At 44.4% G+C, this 25211-nt stretch overlaps 1 protein-coding gene across 2 annotated transcripts in view; it reads left to right on the plus strand.

The window, feature by feature from the left end:
* ARHGAP6 (Rho GTPase activating protein 6) overlaps window positions 1–25211 on the plus strand; it is a 472720-nt gene that overhangs the window by 204965 nt on the left and 242544 nt on the right. The window contains exon 4 of one of the 2 annotated variants that reach the window (XM_044911567.1): window positions 8870–8885. In XM_044911567.1, the coding sequence (XP_044767502.1) occupies window positions 8870–8885 (16 nt within the window). Of the gene's footprint in view, window positions 1–8869; window positions 8886–24699; window positions 24834–25211 lie in introns of those variants that run through there. The other variant, XM_044911568.1, reaches the window with a different exon arrangement.

The following is a 25211-nucleotide window of genomic DNA, read 5'->3' on the forward strand; positions in this document are numbered from 1 at the left end:
TCTTCTTCTTCTTCTTCTTCTTCTTCTTCTTCTTCTTCTTCTTCTTCCTTCTTCCTTCTTCCTTCTTCTTCCTTCCTCGTCTTCTCGCTTATTGCCAATTTCCTTGACCTAAGGGTTATCTCACAGTGACCGTGGAGTGTTTTAGTACAGCTGTGTTCTATGAAGTAGATATATCTCCATTATTTAAAAACACCCACCACAACAAATCAAAAACTCTCACCCTTGCATTGGGAAATGTACGCATCAGCCAAACTCTTTATGTGCATCACCAATTATTTATGAAAATTGCATTGTCTCAAGCAATGCTTTCAGAGTCAGCAGCTTTTAGAAACACCTACCTTTGTAGAACCGCATGTTCTTGATCTGTAATTGCATATTTTGTTACTTAGTCTGCAGATGACATTCTTTCTTGAAGATTATTAACTATATACACAAATATTTTTGGCTTTGCAGACCAGGAGGTCTCTGTCACAACTACTTGACCTTGCCTTTGTAGGCCAGAAGCAGACACAGACAGTACATGAATTATTTGTGGCTGTGTTCAAATAAAACTTTATTTACAAAAACAAGCTATGGGCTAGATTTGGCCCACAGTCTGTAGTTTGCTGACTCCTCATCTAAGTTAAAAAAAAAAAAAAAGAAGAAGAGGACGACTCCAATTGGTTGTGTAATTTTGTGGGAAAGTCTCCTCAAGTTCATATTTTAATTGGTTTGACTTTCCAATTTTGACTTTCTTAAAATATTTTTTTTTAAAGATTTTATTTATTTATTTGAGACAGAATGAGAGGGAGAGAGAGAGCTCATGAGAGGGGGGAGGGTCAGAGGGAGAAGCAGACTCCCCGCCGAGCAGGGAGCCCGATGCGGAACTCGATCCCGGGACTCCAGGATCATGACCTGAGCTGAAGGCAGTTGCTTAACCGACTGAGCCACCCAGGCGCCCCTCCAATTTTGACTTTCTAAAAACATTTATACTGTAGTTTGTTATGACTTTATAGAAATGACATAACTTGTCAATGATGACACATGGAAAGTTCTGACTGCAAATGGGTTTATGGAAACCTAATAGATCATGATAGTCTGATGTAGACAGTCATCAGGTTTGTCATCTTAAGGTACTTCCTTGAATACTCACACATGTCCTTACTGGTCTTGAAGAAACGTGGGCGTCTGACACTGCATGTCATTCCCTTCAATCAGGTAATTGATTGGCACAAGTGAAACAGTATAATTCAGTGTTTGCTGTACTAATGCCTGTCTTCTAAAATACTCATGGAAATTCAGTGTCTTCTAGGAAAACTAACACGGGACTGAAAATCTGTTCCTAGCTTCTAGAAACTCTTCATTAATAAGCACCTTTTTTTTTGGATAGTAAAATATGGCTTGGCCAAAAATATCTCTGACAAAATGTCAAGACTCAGTGTTGCTCTTGTGATTTAGAAGACTGACTGACGTGGGAGGATGCGTCTCTACAAATAAGTATTTCTTAGAATCTCAACCAGAGTTACGTGGTTCCATGGTCTTATTAAAGGATTTAAATACTTGCTATTAAGGCTTATTAAATATTTGCTACTATGGTTGCCACTTTCTAAGGTGGTTTGATGTTTCAGTCATGGCTCAGAAGGGCTGCTTTCCATCAGCCATTCTTTGGAGTTAAATGTGTACATGTTGGTAGGACAGGAAAGGAATGGAATGTCAACTTTCTGCCAATGATTCTTCTGGCCGAAAGGAAATTTCTTAATTTTTTCTTTTCGGTGTGAGTCACATGGAGAATTTATCTGAGGAGGGCATCAAAAGGAGGAGTGAAGGCAATTAAGGAGAAAAAAACAACTCCTGACATCGATGTTGGTCCTATTCCTATTGGAAAATGGGTACCAAGTAGGATCGCTGGTTACCATTTTGTTTTTCTTTTTAAAGCATAATTACTGAATTTCTCATTTGGGAAGTGCCCAGATGGAATGGGCCTTATTCAGGCCTCATTCTGAAAGAAGAGATACGAGAAAGCATGATCTGCTTTTCCCACTCTGGACATGGAAATTCTCATTAGAATGGCCCGTTGAGGGGCACCTGGTGGCGCAATCAGTTAAGCATCCTACTTCAGTTTTTGACCAAGTAGGCAAAGTGAGCTCAGACAATAGGGAAAAGAACAGTGCTTTTATAAAATTGTTCTCTCAATAGAAACAGAGTTTAAGATTCTAAGTAAGGTGTTGCTACTGAGTTTCTAATGGCTTTTATATTGGCTTTTACAATTACATTCTTACCGGGGTCAGGCTTCCTGCTTGGAAAAGTGCTCTGCGATACTTCAGACAGAAGAGAACAAGTTTAGAACAGACTGGGCTACAATAGAAGAGAGTTGAAATAAAATCAGAGGTGGTTTGAAAAGCAATCATCCCTTTGGTCTTAAGAATAAGGAGAAAAGATTTTTTTTCCTCCCTCAGTAAACCCTGTCACATGTAAAACAGAATGCTTGTACAAGCCTTGAGTGGACGTTTGGATTGTGTGGTTCCTGGCATGTACCTTTGCTAGAACACACACACACACACACACACACACACAGAGTCTATGCACTCTAACCTCTAATCAGAATCAGCCTCCTGCCTGGAAATATGAAGACAAGATTTTCAGCCCATAATGAAGGCCAGATAATTATGTGAGACCAGTCCGTTGAAAAGGTCAGCATTAATTCGGTTATCTGTAACTCAGTACCAGTTGAGATGTGATTTGTAAAGTGATGCAAATTCATGGCATCCATGAGATATTAGACACACAGTCTCCCTTCTTCCCCATACTTTCCTTCTTTGGCAGCCTCCTAGAGCCTTTATCTTCTCTTTAACTCAGATAAAACCTAGTAGGTCTGGAGGGCCGAAGCAGCAGGTCTCTGTCAGAGAACAGTAAGGCCAGCTGGCTTCACCCACCAATGACTCCTTGTCCCAATCTCTTTATCTTCACCTTGTGATGTTTCCTCTCCGGGTATACCTGGCATAAAACTTGTTATAGATACTGTCTCTAGCACTTCAGCAAAGGTTGTGTCTTTATCGTCGATGAATTTAGGGAGATTTTTCGGGTATTTCCTGGGTCTTGTTTAGTGGGCAGATGTGCTGAATGTCCCTGCAGTTCTCAGTCTGGTAGCCTTCCACTGAAACAATCAACTCCCCAACTGGTAGTTAGCCCAAAATAGTAGCCCCTTGTAAACTAAGGGAAACCAACTATAGAGAATGGGATAGAAGTGACCATTTGAAAATTGTTGAATTGGATTATGCTTTGGAAAGTATGTTTCATACTTTTCAAATTATATAGAATGCTGTTGTAGGATATAGTATTTTAGGAGGGTGTGAGTTTGGCTCTCTGCAACTGCAAGGGATAGCAATCTCTACTGTGCCTTGTAAGGAAGCATTATATGATCACCTGAACCTCAGCTTAAATGCACTCAAAATGTAAGAAATCGATCTCATGCTAGTACGCCTGAAGGCTAAGCAGCGCCCCAAACAGTATAATTTTGATTTGCCTGAATTTAGAGTGTTGGTATTACAGAACTGCATGCCTATTAAGAGGCTACCCAGCCCTGCCCTTTGTCTGTAGACCCCAAAGTTGCCTTTCTTTCACTGTCTTTTGGACCAAAAATGTGCTGTCCTTTTGACTAAAGACATATGTTCTTCACCATTTGAACATAAACGTCATCATCACAAAGAATTCTTTTTTGAAGCATTGAGCACACATGATGGAAATACTTACTGTGGACACAGAGTATGAGATGTTTCTTCTCCATCACAAAGTGTGTGACCGAGGGGAGCAAACAGGACAGAAACACAGAGAGAGAGAAAGCCCCAAAAGATAAAAAAAGAGTGCGCTAAGTGCTCCATGATGATGGATGATATAGCTAAACAATAAAACTGAAGGCTAAAATTTCAGTAAGGAGTTAGGGGGGATAAAAATATAATCCAACAGGATGGGAGTTTTTTTTATCCATTACACATTACCCTGGGCTGCCAGTGACAGAACTGAAGTAAGAGTGTCTTAAACAGGTGAGCAGGAATTTTCCTCGCACATAAAACACGTGAAAGGATTGGTCTAGTATAGCAGTTCAACAATGTCATGAGTGTCTCTCGTTCTTTTTGTTTTGCCATTCTCAGTGCCAGCTTTCATATTCTGGGTTGTCTCATGCTTACAAAATAGCTGCTGGACACCAGCCATCATGCCCATGTCTCAGACAGAAAAAATAAGGACGAGGGGAGCTCTAAGGGTCACCCTTCCTGAGACGGCTTCCCTTTAACAGTTTCCTAGAAGCCCTCTATACACTTGGTTTCTGACGTCTCCAATTTTTTCTGCCAGGTATAATGGCACTCCCTCCAGTGTTAGGATACCAATAAGAAGAATGGATATTGGATAGATAATAAGCAAGCCCTGAGATGCAGCTCAACTTTTGCTAATATTTCAAAATCAAAACCACATAGATCTTATAAAGTAGAGGTGGCCAAACCATGGCCCGTGGGCTAAATTCAGCCCACTGATTGTTTTAGGAAATAAAACTTTATTGGGACTCAGTCACACCCATTCATTAACGCGCGGTGTTTGGCTGATTTTGCACCATCACAGCAGAGTCGAGTAAAGTTGTGACAGAGACCGTCTGGCCTGCAAAGCAAAAAATACTTTCCATGTGGCCCTTTATGTGAAAATGTTGCCAGCCCCATTCTGGACGGAAAACTCAGTGGAAAAATGGGCAAAAGACTAGAAATAGACACTTTGCAAAAGGGGTATCCAAAGACCAATACACATATGAAAAGTGCTCCAACTCCTCAGTCCCCGGGGAAATATTATTAAAGCCACAGTGCACACCGCTCCTTGCCCATCGGAATGGCTACCATGAAGCAAGAGAGAGAGCACTGAGCACACTATGGACTGTGCTACTACGGGACAGCCGGGCTTCTCGTGCATTGCCCATGGCAGAGGGGACTATCCCCAGGCTTCGGAAGACTGTTGAGTGGCATGTACTGAAGCACAGCATATGTACCCCCGATAATGAAGCACTTCTACTCCCAGGTGTGTACCTGCCAGAAATGCCTACCTATGCTCACCACAAGGCGTGTACTAGAAGCTTCCTATGAGCACTGTTCTGGTAAAATGTCTCTCAGCAGAAGTGGGAAATGGTCGTCTTTTATTCCTGCCATGGAATGCTTCTCAGTGAAGAAGAGGAAGGGCCACTAACATGCTGTTAACATGCAACAGTGATGGAAGAGGCCAGCCCGAACACCAGACGGTCCACCGTGGGATTGTACGACAGGAAGTTCAGAAATGGGCAAATGAAGCAAAACCCCTGGTGTCGGTGGTCAGGCTGGGGGTTGCTTTGGGGGGTGACGCTTGGGAGGGGGCTTTTCTTGTTCCAGGTAGTCATTATACGGGCCGGTTCACTTTGGCAAAATGCATTGAGTTGGGCACTTAGGAATTCAGTACTGTTTGACTCCTATTTTATATTTCAATAAGGAGCCCCCCCCCGGCCCCGGAAAAGAAAAAGAACACCCATCTCTTTAATGCTGGAAACCTAGCAGTGCTACTCTCAGCCAGTTTTCTATTAAAAACGTTGCCTATTATGCTAAGTGAAATAAGTCAAAGACAAATACCGTATGATTTCACTTATATGTGGAATCTACAAAAGCCAAACAAATGAACAACGACAACAACAACAACAACAACAAACCGAAACAGAACAGACTCATAGATACAGAGATTTGTCTAGTGGTTGTGGGGTGTGGGGTGGGGAGCAAAATAGGGGCAGGGGATTAAAAGGGACAACTTCCAGTTATAAAATAAATAAAACAAGGGGGTACAAGGTACAGCACAGAGAACATAGTTAATAATATGTAACAACTTTGTATGCTGACAGATGGCAGCTAGATTTATTGGAGGGATCACTTCATCATGTGCGCAAATGTTGAATCACTATGTTGTATCTCCGAAACGAATGTAATACCGTATGTCATCTACACTTCAGTGAAAAATATGAAACATGTATGGAATCAACTGTATGTCAGTTACATGTCAATAAGGCTGGAAAAAGAAATGAAAAAAAAAATCTTTTTTAGAAAAATGTTTCCTATGGTGATGTGTTCCTCATGGGACAACCACACTAGGCTCCCCAACAGGCCGGGCCCTTTGTCTGAGACTATGTCTGCATTCTAGTCTCAGGAACAAATGGAACACATTTCCTGCTCGCAGCTTTTCTGCATCAGACGGCAGCCACCCCGACATTGTGGCCCTCTGGGTGCTATGAGCTCTGGGGGCCCCCATGCGCAGCGAGGATGAGAAGGCTGTCTCGAGCTGCGGTGGCTTAACCCACGGAGCAGACCCCATGTCCCTGGGCTTTCCGGCCGAAGGAGAAAGTGAAGGCTGCAAGGCCATCTGAATGTGGAATTTATGGATCCTAAGAAGGCAATTTGGAAGGAGGGATTTTTTTTTTTTCATTTATGTTTAGTCTTAACTCTGTGAGGTTGTAAAGAGGCGCTGGAGACGGAGGGAACTGTTTGTATGCTAAGTGTTGTCTGCCTCAATTGTGCTCTTGTGTTTGGGCTGGCTGCCCAGTCTTCTGTGGGAGGCTGCTTGAGATATGTGCATGTCTCCAAAACATCAATTTTCGATTTTAAAAAGGATTAAAGTATTACTTCTCTAAAGCCATGGAACTGAGGCAGGTTTTAAAGGAGGCCAGAAGAGGGGCGCCTGGGTGGCTCAGTTGGTTGGGCATCTGACTCTTCGTTTTGGCTCAGGTCATGATCTCAGGGTCGTGGGATCGAGCCCCGTGTTGGGCTCTGTGCTCAGTGCAGAGTCTGCTTCTCTCTCTCTCTCAAGTAAATAAATAAAGTCTTAAAAAAACAATGAAGGAGGAGGTCACAAGAAAGAGCCAGGTCTTTTTTAAGGATCACCCAAATTTTTGGCTGATATATTGTGTTAAATTTGTTTCTCCCATGGATGCAAGTGAGGAATTCTAAAAGAAAGAAAAACATTAAATGCCAAGAATGAATAAAAGGGAAATAATAACCCAAGCATTAATTGATGGCCATACTTAAAAAAAAAGGCACTGCTCTAAACTATATTTAAACAATTGAATAATAGTCAATAAGTATAGCTATTCAATCCAAAAGTTCTGGTACCTACATAAGATGTACTTCTCATATTTCATAATTATCCAAAATCTTTAATTTAAAAGTATCATTTTATGTATTTTATAAGACTTGTGACCATATATGTGTGTGTGTATAAAACTATATATTACCGTGTGTGTGTATATATTTGAGTACATATGTGTAGACATTCATGAGATTTTTAAAATTACCATCCTCTAAAAGAAAGAAAAAAAAAACAACAACTGGCAAGTCATGAGAAGGAACCAGAGCCGACTGTTTATCGGAATCTCAGAAGACTTAGATTATGTTGATGCAGCCTCCCAGGTCTGGTACAGCACCTCATAGGACACTTTTTTGAGAAAAAAAATATCCAAATGTCAGTTTAAGAGAACCCACCGAAAATGGCCTGACTTTTATTTTTGTGGAAATGAAGATCAGGCTGCAGAAAGCAGAGTGACACGCATCCAGCCGCCTCAACCCCGGTGTTTGGGTTACGGCTGTTTCAGAGGGGGCTCCTGGTCAGGGAAGTAACTTCCCTGTTCCTTCCGTTTTTGTCCTTAGCAGTCCCAGAGGAGAGTGCAGCTGGGGCTTGGGGGCTTTGGAACAAGGGTGCCATTGCCCAGCTCTTGTGGTCAGAAGCTAAGTGGGCTTCTTGCTTTGTGAGCCGAAGCATTTGGAGAGCCTCATCTTAGGAGAGGTGAATTATCCTGCCCCGTGGTGTCAGCCCATCAAGGAGTTAGGTCTCAGTGTCTGATGCCAGAGATGAACAGAGAGAAATGTGCAAAGATGGGATGAGTTGGTATCCAAACACAGCCTTTTTGCAGGATTTGGAGCGGATTCCCCTTGTTGCATGAGAAACCGAAGCAGAGAACCCTACCTACTGAACCCTGCATAGACTGACGTGTCCTTAGGAAGCTCTCCTGTTCTGTGAGCCTCATTTACCTCTTGGTCATGCCGAATTCCCTTGTGTGTGTGGGGGGGGCCTTGAATGTATTTATTCTATAACCTAAAATGGTGGCCCTGAGATTGGACAGCGTCCTTGTACGTTCCTGTGGACTCGACTTCTCTGGAGAAGTGGTAGATTCCTTCCTAAAACCCAGAAGTATGATTTTAAAAGGTTTTGCTCTTCAGTCCCACGTCACAGTGTCCTGATGATAATTGGGAGCTGTCTGCAGCCCAGACCATCAGGGCAGGGGAGTCCAGACTGGGCCCAAGGAGAACGATTCTGTTGCAGAAATCACCAGGTTCCTCCAGAGAGCAGCTGCTGCGATCGTAGTTGATGCTGGTTCATGTTCTTTGTAGACTTGCTGGTGCTGTAACCACCAAATGCTGATTGTTCTCATCTCCCGGAATCACCTATGATAACAGCTTTCAACAAATCGGTCTCCAGTTGTTGCTGTATAGTAAGCATGGGACCAGGCTCTGGAGGTAAAAAGATGACGAGGACAGCCCCTGCCTTCAAGGAGAGCAGTGTTTTAGGAGGAAACAGACAAGATGAGTGTCGTAGCAGAGGTCCGACCAAAAGGCCTGCAGGGCCTCCTGTTGGGGGGTGGCGGCATGGGTCCGTACGGTCCAGGTGAGCCAGAGAAGCTAGTGGGAGGTATACAGGCAGAGGGGAAATGGAAAGGTGGGGGGAGAGAGGTGGTGGATGTGATGTGGGCAGAAGGGTATTACAGGCGGAAGGGTTCACCCCTTGAAAACAAAGGACTCGTGTCTCATGTGTGACCTAGAATTTCAAAGGGCACCTCCCCTGGCAAGAGGCCAAGAAGGTGGATGGTCACATTTTGGAATGTTCAGAATGTGAAGAGGGTGCCATGTGCATTGTGCTAGTTGTAGAAAATGGGTTGGATTCTGGGGACCTTCCAGAATCTTGACTAGCTTGAAAATCTTACATACACACGTATTTGTCTTTACAGTATGGCATGACCAAAAAGTCACAGCCCGATAGAACATTTATGCCATAAAAATAAATAACAATTTGAGTTTACTTCCTCTGAGCGGCCGAGGGTTTTTAAGGCAGGGCAAAACTGTCCGACTCCGAGGGCCAAATATGGACATGGATGTTTTCGAATCTTCTGTTTTTCTGGTCTCAGAACGCATGGCGTGGCATGGCATGGTACGTAATTGAATCCAGTGCAGATGGGTACGAACCCAGTTCAAGTTTGGAGGGAGGGATACCAAGGAACAGCATGATGCTGTCCAAGGTCAGGATTAAACTTGCCAGATGAGGGCACAGGGAAAACTTTCTTTTTGATGAGACTTAGCAAATCCTAGTCGGTGGGAGGGAACTACTTTGACAAATGATTTGAGAATAGTAAATACAAATGCAACAAGGGAATGTTTGTTTTTAGTTATGGTTTATGTTGTTCTAGAAGAAATGGGGGTGGGATGCCTTCTACAGACCGAATGAATCCCACATACATTTACCTGAGACTTCTAGAAATAGCAGAGATGTGTCTCTAAAAGCTCAGATACGAGGAGCAGCAGAATCCAATTTGGAAGTTTGCCTGACCTAAACGGGCCAGTTTATCTTTGGCAAGTTGTCTGTCTGCTTCAAGACTATAAATGAAATAAAAGAATGGAGATGTTAACAGAAAGGAATATGGAGAAGATACATTTTTTCCTTTGGGCTTGTAAAACTCCAGAAGGGAGAAAATGAAAGCCAAAAGTGGACAAAAAATCAAACAAAACCAAGTTCTATTTTAGTTTTCTACATCAGAGGTCAGTGAACATTTTCTGTAGAAAGCCAGGTACATTAGGCCGTCGAAAGCGGCCATAGACAAATGTGTACGTGAGTGGGCGTGACTGTGCTCCGATGAGACCTTAATGAGGAATGCTGAAATTGGAGATTTTTTTTTTTTAAAGATTTTATTTATTTATTTGACACAGAGAGACACAGCAAGAGAGGGAACACAAGCAGGGGGAGTAGAAGGGGGAGAAGCAGGCTTCCCACAGAGCAGGGAGCCCGATGCGGGGCTCGATCCCAGGACCTGGGATCATGACCTGAGCCTAAGGCAGACGCTTAACGACTGAGCCACCCAGGTGCCCCTGAAATTGGAGATTTTTGTAATTTGCACATGTCCCGAAACCTTATACTTCGTTTGATTTTCCTTTCGACCATTTAGAAACGTAAAAACCATTTTTACTGACTCCTGTGCCAGATTGGAGATAAACAGCTCCCCTCATTTGTTCTTCTAGACCAAACCAAACCAAATAAAACAAAACCAAACGAAACCAATCCAAACAAATAACATTGAAGTGCAACGTGCTTTCTCTTCAGGCTTTTGTAAATTCGTTGAGTGATGATTTTTCACCTTTGGTATTTTCTGGGATTTTTCTGGAATGCTTTATGCTCCTGCTAGAATGCTTTGGGCCCCTGTAACACTTCCTAACATCAGTCATCGCACATTTATTAAGTGCTCACCATGAACAGAGATGCTGGGGACAGACGTCAGAGGAAAAGAAAATATTAGCAATAGAAAGTGGTCCAGAAGCTCCTCTATTTATGGAATTTCACCTTGTGCACTTTCATAGATACAAACAAAACCAAACTCTGGAGTAAAGCCCTCTGGCTGTCTCCTCACGGCCAAAAATATGCATTAAGAGTTTCTGGGAGCTCATTTTGTTTCTGCCCTACCCCCCTCCCTTTGTTTTTCAGTCTACCTAATATTTATTCTCTTTCTGTTCGGTACTGAGGAGTTCTACCATTAACCCCATCTTGTGTGGTAACCTCAGAGGAAATGGGAGAAGAAAGTGCTCGTAAGAAGTTGCAGGGGGGAAGGCGAAATAGAAGCAGTTTTTCAAAATTGAAATAGGTAAGCACAATTGTTGCATGTTCTTTGGCAGAAGAACAAAATTTTTTTTAGATTTTATTTATTTATTTATTTAACAGAGAGAGAGAGAGAGAGAGAGAGAGAGGGAGAGAGCGCGAGCACAACCTGGGGGAGCGGCAGGCAGAGGGAGAAGCAGACTCCTGCTGAGCAGGGAGCCTGACTCGGCTCCATCCCAGGACCCTGGGATTACCAGGACCCTGGGATCATGACCTGAGCCAAAGGCAGACGCTTAACCAACTGAGCCACCCAGGCGCCCCAGCAGAAGAACAGTTTTGAGGACAAAGACCTCACCATGTAACCTGAGAAAGTTCTGTACCTGTGTGATAATAGTGAACATTGATATAGAGCTTATATATATGCCTGGCACTGTTGTAACTTCTCCCTCCCCCCCACACCCTTGCACGTGCACGCGCACACTCACTAGTATAATCCCCACCCCCAAAAAAGATGGTAATCAACAAATGATGTCACAAAATGATTGATGAAACAGGGAACATTTAACTGTGTTGTTAGGAATCAACATCTTAGATATATTTGTGGTGGTCTATAGTTCGGCGAAAGGAAATAAATCTGGTAAGTAAAGTAACCCAGTCATGGATGGTTCCGTGGCTTGGCAGCTTTGGGAATCTACCCACACTTAGTAAGTGGTGAAATGACAATTGGGGATGCTGAAGTTGCTGAGAAATTCCCTGCGGTGCTTGTGCTTTATGAGCAAGGAAGAAGATAAGCTGGAGCGCCAAGCCTTGGAAGATCGGCTCATGCTTCACCTTGCTGGAAAAACTTTGGGGGCTGCAAGCTTCCACCCTGCTCAGGACCTCTGGACATAGGAACAGAGTCATAAACAGCCTTTAGGGCTTAACAAGTTTTCAACCAGAAAGTGTAGTGACCACTCGCTGTTGGTGCTGTGCCCAGAATATCCTAGATCTGTTATCAGTTTTGTGTGCCTGACCCATCCCCCAGCTTCTCTGTTGTTTGCTTCTAATGACCAACATCTGTGAACTTCAGAGGACTTCCCTTGGGATTCTCGAGCAGTTTCCCTGTACCCACAAAGAGCAGGAAGTGCCTGAGACTTTATATCACCCTGGGGCATCGCATAGCCCATGGCTGGCAGGTGTGAGAGTGTTAAAGCTCAGTTCCTTTGGTTTGAGATGGGACAACGCTGAGATGGAATTGACACTCCAGAACTCCCCTCTCCACCCCGCCCGGCCCAGGATCAGGCTGAGACGGGGACTTTGCCAGAAATCACACCGTTACTTGGCTTCCTCCCCTTTCTTACCCTGTTATGCTACCCTACACCAATTTCTCCTGGGAACATGTCCTTAATAAATCACTTGCACATGAATTCTTATCTTAGTGTCTGTTTCTGGGGAACTCTGCCTAAGGCAAGAGAAGCAACTATGTTATTGAGACAAGTAGCACAAGGCCTTGCCTTCAGTTAGCATTGAAAGAATGGATGAAAGAATGGACTGAATAAATTAATAGAAACCAGTCTTTAGCCTTGAGCCACTCATGTTGTAGTCAGGGAAACAGGAAAGGGATAAAACATTGACTCTGACATTTTAGAGTTGCAGGTCCAATAGTGAAACTTCCCACATAGCACAGCTTCTCCAGCTGATGGTCATCCAGGCTCAGGTTATTCAATATTGCCAGGAAGAGGAAACCACCACGTCCCGGGATAGCTGCCTGCTTTCTCTGGCACCACTCGATTTATTATGAAGACCTCCCTCCATCCTTTCTTCCCTCCCTCCCTCCTCCCTCCATCCCTCCTTCCCTCCCTCCCTCCTTCTTTTTTTTTAAGATTCGTTTATTTATTTGAGAGTGCGCGCAAGCTGGGGGAGGGGCAGAGAGAGAGAGAGAGAGTGAGAGAGCGCAGCAGACTCCCCGCTGAGCATGGAGCCTCATGCGGGGCTTGGTCTCAATGACCCTGAGATCATGATCTGAGCCAAAATCAAGAGTCAGACACTTAACTGACTGAGCCACCCAGGTGCCCCTTTCTTTCTTTCTAATAGCTTTATGGAGATCAGATTCACATTTTGTACAATTCAGCCATTTAAAATGAACAATTAAATGGATTTTAGTATATCCAGAGTTATGCAACCATCCCCTCAATCACTTTTAGAACATTTTCATCACCCTGAAAAGAAACCCTGTACTTTTTAGCTATCACCTCCTTCAACTCCCCATCCTCTCATCTCCCCAGCCCTAGACAACCACATATCTACTTTTGGTCTTTGTGGATTTATCTGTTCTCGACATTTCTAATAAATGGAATCATATAATATATGTGGTCTTTCGTGACTGGCTTCTTTCACTTAGCATAATGTTTTTAAGGTTCATCCATGTTTTATCATATAACAGTATTTCATTCCTTTTTATGGCCAAATAATCTTCCATTGTATGGATAGACCACATTTTGTTTATCTATTAGTCAGTTGATGGACATTTGAGTGTTTTCCATTTTAGGCTATTATAAATAACGGTGCTATGAACGTAAGTGTACAAGTTTTTGTGTGGACGTATGTTTTACTTCCTTTTTGTTATATACCTAGGAGTGGAATTGCCAGGTTAAATGTAGAAAGTTTCTTCTTATGTTGAGCCCAAATCCAAGTCTTCATAATTTCCACTCTTGATCCTTGTCCAGCCTTCTGGAGAAAACTGACAAGGCTTTCCTTTCTTACACATGACATCCCTTCAAATCATTCATCATTGTCTCCGTGGCCTTCTTCAGCTCTCACAGACTGAATTTTCTTTGTTCTTTCGATCATTCCACTGTAAAAATGGGAGTTACAGAAATGCAAACTGATAGCCTTGAAGTTGTCACATTGTCTGTTTTGATGTACAAACCAGCTTTCCTTTGTTCCAAATCTCAGACTTTCCCATCAGCCGTAGGGAAATAGTGGCTGGCAACTTTATTTTGCTAAGATGGGGGACAGGGGATTATTTCTAGGTGGGAAGGTTTTTCAATAGACTGTGAAGGGATTTTCCCTTTGGAAAATCTAAAAGGACGAATAATTTATGTGATTTATACACATTTGTCATTTTTTGACATTTTCATGTGAGAAAAAGGAATTCCATGGTTTTGAAAAATAAAGTTTAATGGAGCTCAGTTATCCTAAGAGCTTTGAAAGAAGCCATGTGTAGTAGTCTTTTTACCGTTAGTCACAAAGACAGTGGGGAGAAAACCTGACAAAATCACAGGAAAAATATAGCAAGTCACTTAGCAGGCTCCAGGTAATACTGCACTGGGCCAAATGTTACATTCATTTACTCTTTAATAACTACAAATGGATCTGAGTCTGGCTTGTTAGTCATGGAGTTAGGAATGTTTTCTACCTTCCTTTAACATTCAATCCAGAGGGCAGGGTGAGTTCTGATGTTGTCTCATGCTAGCTGCATGACCTTGAACAAGTCATTTGGCCTTTCTAGGCATTAGTCTCTGCATCTTACTACCATGGCATCAATGGTTTTCCAACTGTGTTGTTGTACGTTGCTAAAAATGTCAGTCCTGAGGTGGTGCTCCAAGAGATTCTGATTCATTGTGTTTTGGGGAGGTCATCACAATCTTTTTTTTTTTTTTTTAAAGTATCCCCTGCCAAGTGATTTTAATGTATGTGGTCCTAAAGGCCATACTTTCAGAAACACTGATTAGCCATTTATTTCTGATCTCTTTTCCTCTTGTCTTATGTTCTGCTGAAAGGGAGAAGAAATCTTACAATCCCTCCAGGTTATATCTGTCCATAATATGTTGTGTTACGAACGTGAAGAAGGATTGCAATTAAAATTGAAATAATGAAAATGCCCTAGTCTGATGCTTAGATTCTGTTGTATTAGGATTATTTTGACTAGAACAATTTTATCTATAAAGTAGGGTTTCCTTAACCTTGGCCCTACTGGTATTTAGGGCCAGAACATTCTTTGCTGTGTATGTGTGTGTTGGCGGGGTGGGAGCAGGTGTGTGTGTGTGGGGGGGGGGGGGTGTATCTTGTTCATTGTGGGATGTTTAGCAGCATCCCTGGCATCTATCCATTAAATACTAGTAGCACTTCATGCTCCCCCCACAAAAGAAACCTCTCCAGCATTGCCAAATATGCCCTGAGGGACAAAATTGCCTTGCCCCTAGTTGAGAACCACTTTTATAAAGCATGGTCCCAAAGAAAACAAATCAAGAAATTAAGGTTGGAACTGTTTTCTTTGGTTGGCTCTCATTGCATAGCAAGGCAGTGAAGGCCCTGTTGAACTGTTGGTGCTCAAGCATTTCTTGGAGTTCAGGAACTTGCTGGCCCATCCTCCCTATTTGGTGGATTAATGTGATACAGACAGGTTGAGGTGACTTGGCAAGCGAAGGGCACTCTGTTTCATTCTCCACATTTTATTACACTTCTGGCAATAGATTCTTAATATTTGCCTTATATGTCCCGCTCCCTATGAAAAAAGAAAATCATAATCGCAAAATAGATTAAGGAGGGGGATGGACACTGTTCCCTGTGAAATTGCTTTGAAAGCTCCAGGCATCGGAGTAATGCCAGGTGCCATCATTCATAATATTGCTGAGCCTCCGAAATGAGGGGTTTTTGAGGTTTTAACAGAGGTTTCAGTGCATGACTAGTCAAGTGCTCCGAAGGACTCCATAGCTGTCTGTTAGGTCACACAAATGGCCAATTTTTACCCTGCCTATTAGCCTTTCAACATGCGGTATTGCCTGGAGACCCGCTTGTGTGTAAGTCCCATTGCTCCGCCCTACTGTTCTGTTCTGAGGATATTTCTCCTTGTTTTCTTGGGTGAAGCATTACCCGCACCACTGAAAGAAAAGTTGTTGTTGGTGTGGGTTGCACTACTAAGTGGAAATTATTAAAGAATGGATTTCTTATGGCTGTGGAGGGCTTCTCAACCTTGGCACTCTTGACATTTTTGACAGGATAGTTCTTTGTTTGCGGGGAGGGCATCCTGCACATTGTAGGATGTTTGGCAGCATCCCTGGCTTCTACCCACTGGCCACAAGTGGCACCCCCCACCCACATACACATTTTGTGACAACCAAAAATGTCTCCAGACATTGCCAAGTGTCCCTTTGGGGGGAAAAAGAGCTACTGTCCTAGGTGATATGGCTGAGGCATTGGTGGGGTCCGACCCCATTTTACAAGAAGGCCCCACAGTCATCTAAGAGATGAGTCTGCCTTATCAAAGAGAGTCTCTGCTGTACCGGAATGGTCCGCAAAGAGATATGGACCCAACTTTCATTTACATCTCAACTCCGCCATTTACCAGATGTGCAAAGCAAGTTAATCACCCTCATGAAGAAAATGGGGATAATCATACTTTCCTCACACTATTATTCCAAGGATCCAGATTTGCTATTCGCAAAGCATCTAGTTGAACAAAGGACCAGTGACGTACATGCTCAATAATTAGTGGAATTGTTATTGTTTCAAATAATAATCCCAGCACCTGCAGCATTGGGGTGATGATGAGCATTCTGCAGGCTTGCCATGCTTGCAGCACCACGTGGAAGAGAGGAGGTTATAATTGGTTGTGCAGGGGCAATAGACTAACATTTGATGACGGATATAATGAAAAGCAGTTTCCTGATTCTCACAGTTTTTTTGGGAAGCCATAACCAGAGGGATTGCAGCCTCCTCCTTTTGCCTACTGACCCTTGAATAGAAAATTTATTTTAGAAACATCTCTCTCTGGATACTTTCGAAGGGCACTTTCCCTGGCTCCCTGACATCGAGTAGCAGCAGTTTTTCAGTGAAAATATCAAAATGGCAGGAAAAGGACAAACCAGTGATATCAAGCTGAACCTATTTTAATGGTCACTTTATCCTCACCTTCCCTCCCTTGTCTTTTTCCCCTGCATTCACAAACCATCACATTGTCAGTTCTGGCTGATGTATAACTTCTTTTTTTTTTTTTTAATTTTTTAAATTTAAATTGGCCAGTACATAGTACATCATTAGTTTTGGATGTAATGTTCAATGACTCATCAGTTGCGTGTAACACCCAGTGCTGGTCACCATGTATAACTTCTTGATATTCTTTGTAGTAGGAATCAAGGCTGAAGGCAAGAGTAGTAGGGGATGCCAGGGCATTCTTCTCTTTCTCCTCTGTCCTGTGTCACCACAGCTCCAGGCACCATTCCCAGCAGCCCCAGGAATTCCTCATTCACTGGTCTTGGGACCAGGTGTGTCTTCAGGCTGGGGGTTGTCTCTCTCTAGCTTACCTGGAGAAAGGAATGAGACCCCTTATTCTTCCATGGATCCCTCCCATCTACACATACCTGTTAGAGTTAAGAAGAAGGGGAGAAATTATGGCTATGGGACAAAATGGTAATTCCATCAGTGGCACTTCCGTTTACAGTTGGGTTGCTGAGATACTGTCCCCCCCAGTATACTGAACTTCTGCAAAATAAAATGTCTTCCCTCAAAGGCATAACTGATGTATCCATTGCTTTGACCTGTATGTGTGGACGGAGTCAGCAATGGCATGACCCTAGCAGGGCTGGTAATGTCTTCACTTAAGGACACATGTGATTTGGGACAAAGGAGATCTTAAGCTTCTTCCGCATCTCTCCTTCCTGATCCTAGAGTTTGATTTCCTGAGTTTTATCTTTGTAGCCCCATGAGAAAACCTAGGAGAGAGACAACTCTAAACTATGTTCAGTCGTTATATAAACTATGTTCAGTCTATTTATACTGTAGTGTAAATAAAGATTCGAATTGGTACAATCAGTTCAGAAAATTATTGGGCATTGTCCAGTAAAGTTAAAGACATGCATACCTATGACCTAGCGAGTCTGTTTCTAGGTCTGCACCCTATAAAAACGCATGTGCTTGTGCCCAAGGAGGTATGTGTAAGGATGTTCAAGCAGTATGGTTTTCAGTAGTCCCAAACTGGAAAGGGCACAAATGTCCATCACCATTGAAAAGATAAACAGTGGTAAACACATTCAATGAAATACTGGACAGCAATGGGAATGAATAAACTATGGCTACATACGACATGGAAGAACCTTAAAAACATGATGTTGAGTAAAAGAAGCCACATGTAATAAAACATTCTTAGGAATCATTTATATAAAGTAAGAAAACCAGCAACGCTGAGGTCTACTATTTATGGAGGTTGAACTTCCTAAAAAAGCAATGGTTCTCAAAACAGGGGTGATCTTGCTCCCCACCACAGGGGGTATTTGTCAATGTCTGGAGACATTTTTGGTTGTCACAGTTGGGGGAGGGAGGTAATGCTGGCATCCAGTGGGTAGAGGCCGGGGATGCTGCTAAACAGCCTACAGTCTGTAGGACAGCCTCCACAGTAAGGAATTGTCAGTATGATACCAAAGCTACGAGAAACAAAAGCAAAAATAAACAAGTGGGACGACATCAAAGGGAAAAGCTTCTGCCCAGCAAAAGAAGCAATCAAGAAAACGAAAAGGCAGAAGAAATGGGAGAAAATATCTGCAAACCGTGTATCTGATGAAGAGTTAATAGCGAAATAACTCAATAGCAAAACAAAAACAAGACAAACCCAAATAATCCAATTTAAAAACAGGCAAAGGACCGGAATAAACATCTTTCCAATGAAGACATCCAGATGGCCAACAGACACATGAAAAAGTGGTCAACATCACTCATCATCAGGGAAACGCAAATCAAAACCACAAGAAGATATCACTTCACCTGTCAGGGTGGCTTTTATCAAGGAGACAAGTGATAGCAAGTGTTGGCGAGGATGTGGAGAAAAGGGAACCTTAGTGCACTGTTGGTGGGAGTGTAAGTTGGTGCAGCCACTGTGGAAAATGGTATGGAGGTTCCTTAACAAATTAAAAATTAAAAATAGAACTACTGTATGATCCAGCAATCCCACTTCTGGGTGTATATCTAAAAGGATTGGAGTTAGGATCTCAAAGACGTATCTGCCCTCCCATGTTCATTGTAGTATTATTTACAACAGCCAAGATAGGAAAACAACCTAAGTATCTATCTGCAGATAAATGGATAAAAAAGATGTGCCACCTCTCCCCCCGCCCCCGTCTCTCTCTCCGTCTTTCTCTCTCTGTCTCTGTCTCTCCCTCTCCCTCTCTTGTGTGTGTGTGTGTGTGTGTGTGTGTGTGTATACATACACATATTTCGGCCACAGCAAAAGGAAATCCTACCATTGGCGACAACATGGATGGACCTCGAGGGCATTATGCTAAATGAAATAAGTCAGAGAAAGACAAATACTGATGATCTCATTTATATGTGGAATCTAAAAAAAAGACAAACAAATTCATAGAAACAGAGAGTAGAATGGTGGTTGCCTGGGATGGAGGAAATGAAGAGATGATGGTCAAACGGTACAAACTTCCAGTTATAAGATGAATAAATTCTGGGGATCTAGTGTACAGTATGGTGACTGTAATTAACAATACTATATTGTATACTTGAAAATTTCTTTTTTTTTTTTTAAAGATTTTATTTATTTATTTGAGACAGAGAGAATGAGAGACAGAGAGCATGAGAGGGAGGAGGGTCAGAGGGAGAAGCAGACTCCCTGCCGAGCAAGGAGCCCGATGCGGGACTCGATCCCGGGACTCCAGGATCATGACCTGAGCCGAAGGCAGTCGCTCAACCAACTGAGCCACCCAGGCGCCCTACTTGAAAATTTCTAAGAGAATAGGTCTTAAATGTTCCCACCACACACACAAGATGCGGTAACTATGTGAGGTGATGGAAGTATGAACTCACCTCATTGTGGTCATTATTTCACAGTATAGGCATGTATCAGATTATCATATCATACACTTTATTTTTTTTTAAGATTTTATTTATTTATTTGACAGAGAGAGAGAAACACAGCGAGAGAGGGAACACAAGCAGGGGGAGTGGGAGAGGGAGAAGCAGGCTTCCCGCGGAGCAGGGAGCCCGATGCGGGGCTCGATCCCAGGACCCTGGGATCATGACCTGAGCCGAAGACAGACGCTTAACGACTGAGCCACCCAGGCGCCCCCATATCGTACACTTTAAACTTAAATAATGTTTTATGTTAATTATATCTCAATAAAGCTGGTGGGGGGGGGTGGAGAATTATTGGTTCCCAAGTGTCAGCAGTGCTGGGGTTGAGAAATCCTGCTATAAAAGGGAAACAAAGAAGTCAAGTCCATCAAATACAGGGCAGTGTCTGCCGGTGGGATTGGGGGAGGGTGTTACAATGTAGCTGAGGGACTTGGGGCTCTCTGAGACACCAGTAGTATTCTATTTGTTGACCTCAGTGATGGTGATGATGGACGTGTGTTTTGCAATAATTCATTAAGCTGCACATTATATGTTATCAATCTTTTTATTACAAAATTTGAAAAATACTCTAGCAGGTGGATTGACAAGACGGTAGGATGGAAGAGTGTAGGCACTGGGTTTTAGGGAAGGGGTCCCCACCCAAGAGGGTCTCAGAGCTACTCTGTGGCAGGGCTGGGCCTCCAAGCAGGGCCTTATCCTCCTATCCTAAATAGGTTTTAGTGCTCAGATGGGCCCTTAGCTCCTCCTAAACTCTGAAGTTGAATCTGCTTCCATGGGTTTGTGTAAAGTTTTCCTGAAAAAGTAATCACCCCTGGGCTGGCACTAAGTGTGGAAAATGTCAACTCAGCTTATAGGCAGGCAGAGTAAATGCAAACAAGGATTTTAATTTCACTGCTCTGGTGGCAAGGACAGCCTTTAGTCCTGAAAATGCTGTAACGTTCGGGGGGCAGGAAGATGAGGAAATTCCACTTTGAGGGTGACACATTTTTTCTTAAAAGTGATACTGGTAGAGGAACTCCTAGAGATTATTTTTGAGTCCTCTCTGGGGGAAATGATAAACATCAGAGAAATTTATTATTTTTTGAAAAAGTGACTAACCAAAAGAGAACATTAGCCATGCAGGCTCTTCACGTAACGAGCGAATGGGATGAACTTCAGCCTTCTCTGGGGGAGGTCTCACGTGCTCTGGGTCATCTCCTGCGGTCACCCAACAGACAAAACCTGAATTTCAAAACCACTTGCCATGTTAACATGTAGTTTAAATGACCTAGGACAATACCGGCAAATTGTATGCACTTAAAAATATTTACTGAATGAGTGACTGAGTGAATAAATGAACAATACGGGAAGGATACTTAGGAACAGAGATGTGCAAATAAGACTTCTTGATTAGAGTGGTGTTGAAAATATGCCTTGAAATATATTCAAATAGAAATAATGGGTGGAATTCAAATTGTTTAAGATTTAATAGAACTTTCAGAGTTCTGCACAATCTTCTAGGTCCCTTCTTGAGTCTTGAATGAGCGGACTGAGAATTGGAAAGGTATAGGGTTCACTCTGAGGTGAATTTAGTGTCTTGCAGCATGAATCGATCATTTCTTTTCTCAAATGCTTTCTCTTATCCCCCCGGACCTTTCAAACACAGAAAAACAGCTCTATTGCACTTAAGAATTTAACTCTTGACTTAGCAATGACAATTTAGCAAGAAATATGCTAGCAGGCAGAAGTCATTCCTAGAATGTAAGCACACAGTTCAGGAATGATGGATTATTTTTGGCTTAGGATAATGCTGTTTCGTGACAACACATTTTTCAAAGGTAGCACACAAACAGAAAGCGAGGTGAGCCAATTTAACACGGAGGTGGCTTACTCAGAGGCAATGATCAAAGCACTGTGGTTAAGGTGTTTTTTTCTTTTTTTTTTTTTAAAGATTTTATTTATTTATTCATGAGAGACGGAGAGAGAGAGAGAGAGAGGCAGGCAGAGGCAGAGGGAGAAGCAGGCTCCCTGCTGAGCAGGGAGCCCGATGCGGGACTCCATCCCAGGACCCTGGGATCATGACCTGAGCCGAAAGCAGACGCTTAACCATCTGAGCCACCCAGGCGCCCAAGGTGTTTTTTAAAAAATGTTACTTATTTATCTGAGAGAGAGAGAGTGCACACGTGCATGAGTGGGGGGGAGGGGCAGAGGGAGAGGGAGAAGCAGACCCCCCGCTGAACAGGGAGCCAGACTTGGACTCAGGGCAGGACTCGATCCCAGAACCCCGGGATCATGATCTGAGCCGAAGGCAGAAGCTTAACCGACTGAGCCACCCGGACGCCCCACGGTTAAGGCTTTTAAATCCAGGGACCCACCTTGTATTGTTTATGCATATTAATAATGAATCAGTTTCTGTAGGGAAAGGGATTTTTAGCTTTGGAGGTTTAATGCCAGCTATGACAGAGAACGAAATCCTAAAGCTGGAGAGTTCAGCTTTCTAAACAGACCACGGTGAAGCGAAGGTCCCTACGTTGGTCCTGGCTTCATTCTCTGAAAGATGCTGTACGGCGAAGCTTATGCTGCTCCTCTGCCTTAGCCTACGGGTCTTTGCTGACATAGCTCGAATGGCTGCTTTCAGCAGCAGAGCAGAGTGAAAGGGAAGAGGGGACTTGAGCGCGTCGTTTTTCCAGCTCTGCCTGGAGGTGTGAGGGAGCACAGAGGGCCTCCAGGGTGAGCGGGCGTGCTCTGGTCCCCCAGGCAGCAGAGGGGAAGGAGACCCACGCAGCGCAGGCTGCAGGGGGACAACATCGACTTTCTCTCAAGACAGGCAGCACGCTGGTCGTAAGTTCCTGTTCAGGGCAAGGGACTGGTTTTAAATTTATTTTTATGTTATTGCAGTATAAAATACACATAGTGAAGGGTGTAAATTACAGAAATCTGAACTGTAGTGCTCAATGAATTTTTACATATGGGTGTCCTTGGGTAGCTGTTGAACCGATCAAGATACAGAACATTTCCAGCACCCCAAAAGGTTCCCTTGTACCCCCTTCCCAGTCAATACCAGCTCCCTACCTTGGTAGTAGATATTTATTTGTTTATATTTATTTCACTTGTTTATTTGTCCCTGTTCTGGCTTCTATCGCCATAGGTCGGTCACAATTGCCTATTTCAGTTCAACATTTGAATTTCAATTCCTGAACAAATAAGTAGAATCATACATTGTGTCCTATTTTGTGTATGATTTCTTTCTCTCAACTTTTGTGAGAATAATCCATGTCATTGTGTGCATCAGTATTCTGTTCCTTTCATTGCTGAGTAATATCCCATTGTATGGACAGACCACCGTTGGTTCATCACGGAGCTGTTGATGGACATCTGGATTGTTTCCATTTCGGCGATTCTACCTAAAGATTATAAATATCCTTGTACATGAGGAAGCCATTAGCACCCATTTCTCTACGTATCTAGGAGTGGAAACCTGGATCAGAGGGCAAGCGTGTAATCAGCTTTAGCAGATACAATCTTAGAGTTTTCCAGAAAGATGAATGGTCATGGGATTATCTAGAAGTAGATTCCTCAGGATACCTGGGTCCCTGGGTTCAGATTCCCAGTTTTTTACAATTTCCATATTTACAATTATGATGCCATTGTTTTCAAAATATTATTAGTTGGGTGGTTCATCCAACTAAATTCTAAGGGCTCAAACATGGGGGACACATCTTATTTCCCTTCTTCCCACCCTGTACACCTACACAGAGCAGGGGAAGGGCCACTGGCCACGTCCAGTACCATGGGAACCCTGAAGAATGGAGACAAGCCACCCATAAACCCACCTTCCACTGGATAGCTACCCCTCTTGGGCTTGGATTGATGGATTTCACTGGGTCTGGAGTCTCCACTCTGGCCCCAGACCCTGCCTTTGTCTGGACTTAGCTCGTGGGAAACTGCACACAAATCACAGGATGCCAGGCGCGGGGAGGGACCTCTGGGGTATTTAAAAGTGCACGCTTCCACGAGGGATTGCAGAACAGAGGCCAGTTTTCAGTGGTGTTGTGAACCTCCGGTGTGTGCTAAAAATTATTTGGTTCATCTGGCAGCATTTGCAAAGAGTGTGTGTTTCTTCTGTTTCCAAATTCTTGCTGTGTCCTTTTCCGATGTGCACCTAAAAACTAAGGCACAGAAATCGGTGCTTCGAGCCCTGCCCCCAACCCCCAACTCAGATCCAGCCTGGCACCCACACCAGTCCTGCCGTTTGGGCAGATTCTCCAGGCCTCAGCGGGGTTCCCCAGACATGCCCAGGTCCTGCAAGCCTTCTGGGACTCAGTTTACCCCAAGTGGCACGGTCAGGCCGGCAGCCAGCCCGGCCTTCCTCCCGTCTGCAGTCCCCCCAGGCTGCATTACTTGGCCCCTCTCAGGCCTGCCCTCTCCTAGGGTTCCCGCCATTGAGACTCTCCCAAAGGAGGGCTTTCCAAACACCGAAACTCCGCCCTCGCCGGAGCGGGTTCCGAATCGCCTTCCAGCGTCAGGCCCACACCCCTTTCAAAGTTAGCCAAAGTCGCTCTTTCTTGGAAACCCAAGCTCGCCCTCTCGCTGGTGTTGAGGGCTTTAGCAGCCCCAGCCCTGGCAGCCCGGGTCCCACGGGCCTGGCAGGGGTGGAGTGGCAGGAGGTAGGAGCGCCGGCTGCCCTGACACCTGTCGTGGGCGCGCTCGGTCGCTGCAGCCCCCAACAGCAGGCGGCGGCGGCCTTGACAGGAGCCGCCAAGAGCGGAAGGAATTAAGCGCCCGCCCATCCCATCTGACTCGGCCTCTCCCCTCCTCTCTTCCTCCTCCTCCCCCTCCTCTCCTCCTCCTCCTCCTCCACCACCACCACCACCTCCTTCTCCTTCCTCTACGCGGCTGCCGCCACCTCCTCCCGGTCCCTGTCAGCTTCTCGGCGGGACGCTGGTGCCTGCGGGCTTTGCAGCGCGCTCCAGGCGCAGGGAACGGGGCTTGCATCCGGGGGCTGGCCCGGGATGGCGGTGAAATAGGGGGACCTCGGAGAGGCGCCTCGACCCCAGGCTGTGCGCGGGGGCCCGTCACTTCTTCTCGGTGGCGACATGGGGGACCCGGTATACCGCGAGAAACCGCAGCTGCACTACGCGGTGAGTGTCCCGGCGCGCGCAGAGGCGACAGGGGGCGCCACTTGGCCGGCCTGGGAGGGGACAGCGAGGGGTTGATGGGATCCGCGTCTCCCCAGAGGTCCTCGGTCGGGGGTTGGGGGGGTGGAAGGTGTCGCGGGCGTCACTCCCCAGTGTCACCTGCTTAGAAACTTGGCTGCTCCTTAGAATGGGAGCCCCCACCCCTGAAGCCCGCGTTCCTTTACCCCGCGTGGTGGACACTGCGTTCGGGGCCAGAGGCTGGACCCTGCTGCCGCCTCGATGGCCAGGGCGGAGAAATGGGGCTCCTGGGGCCCAGTTCGCCCATTCAGCCTTCGGTCAGATATGCTGCAGGAACGAGAATAGAACTGGATGGGAGGCAGG

The sequence above is a fragment of the Neomonachus schauinslandi genome, chromosome X, assembly GCF_002201575.2.
Source record: "Neomonachus schauinslandi chromosome X, ASM220157v2, whole genome shotgun sequence".
NCBI lineage: Eukaryota > Metazoa > Chordata > Mammalia > Carnivora > Phocidae > Neomonachus > Neomonachus schauinslandi.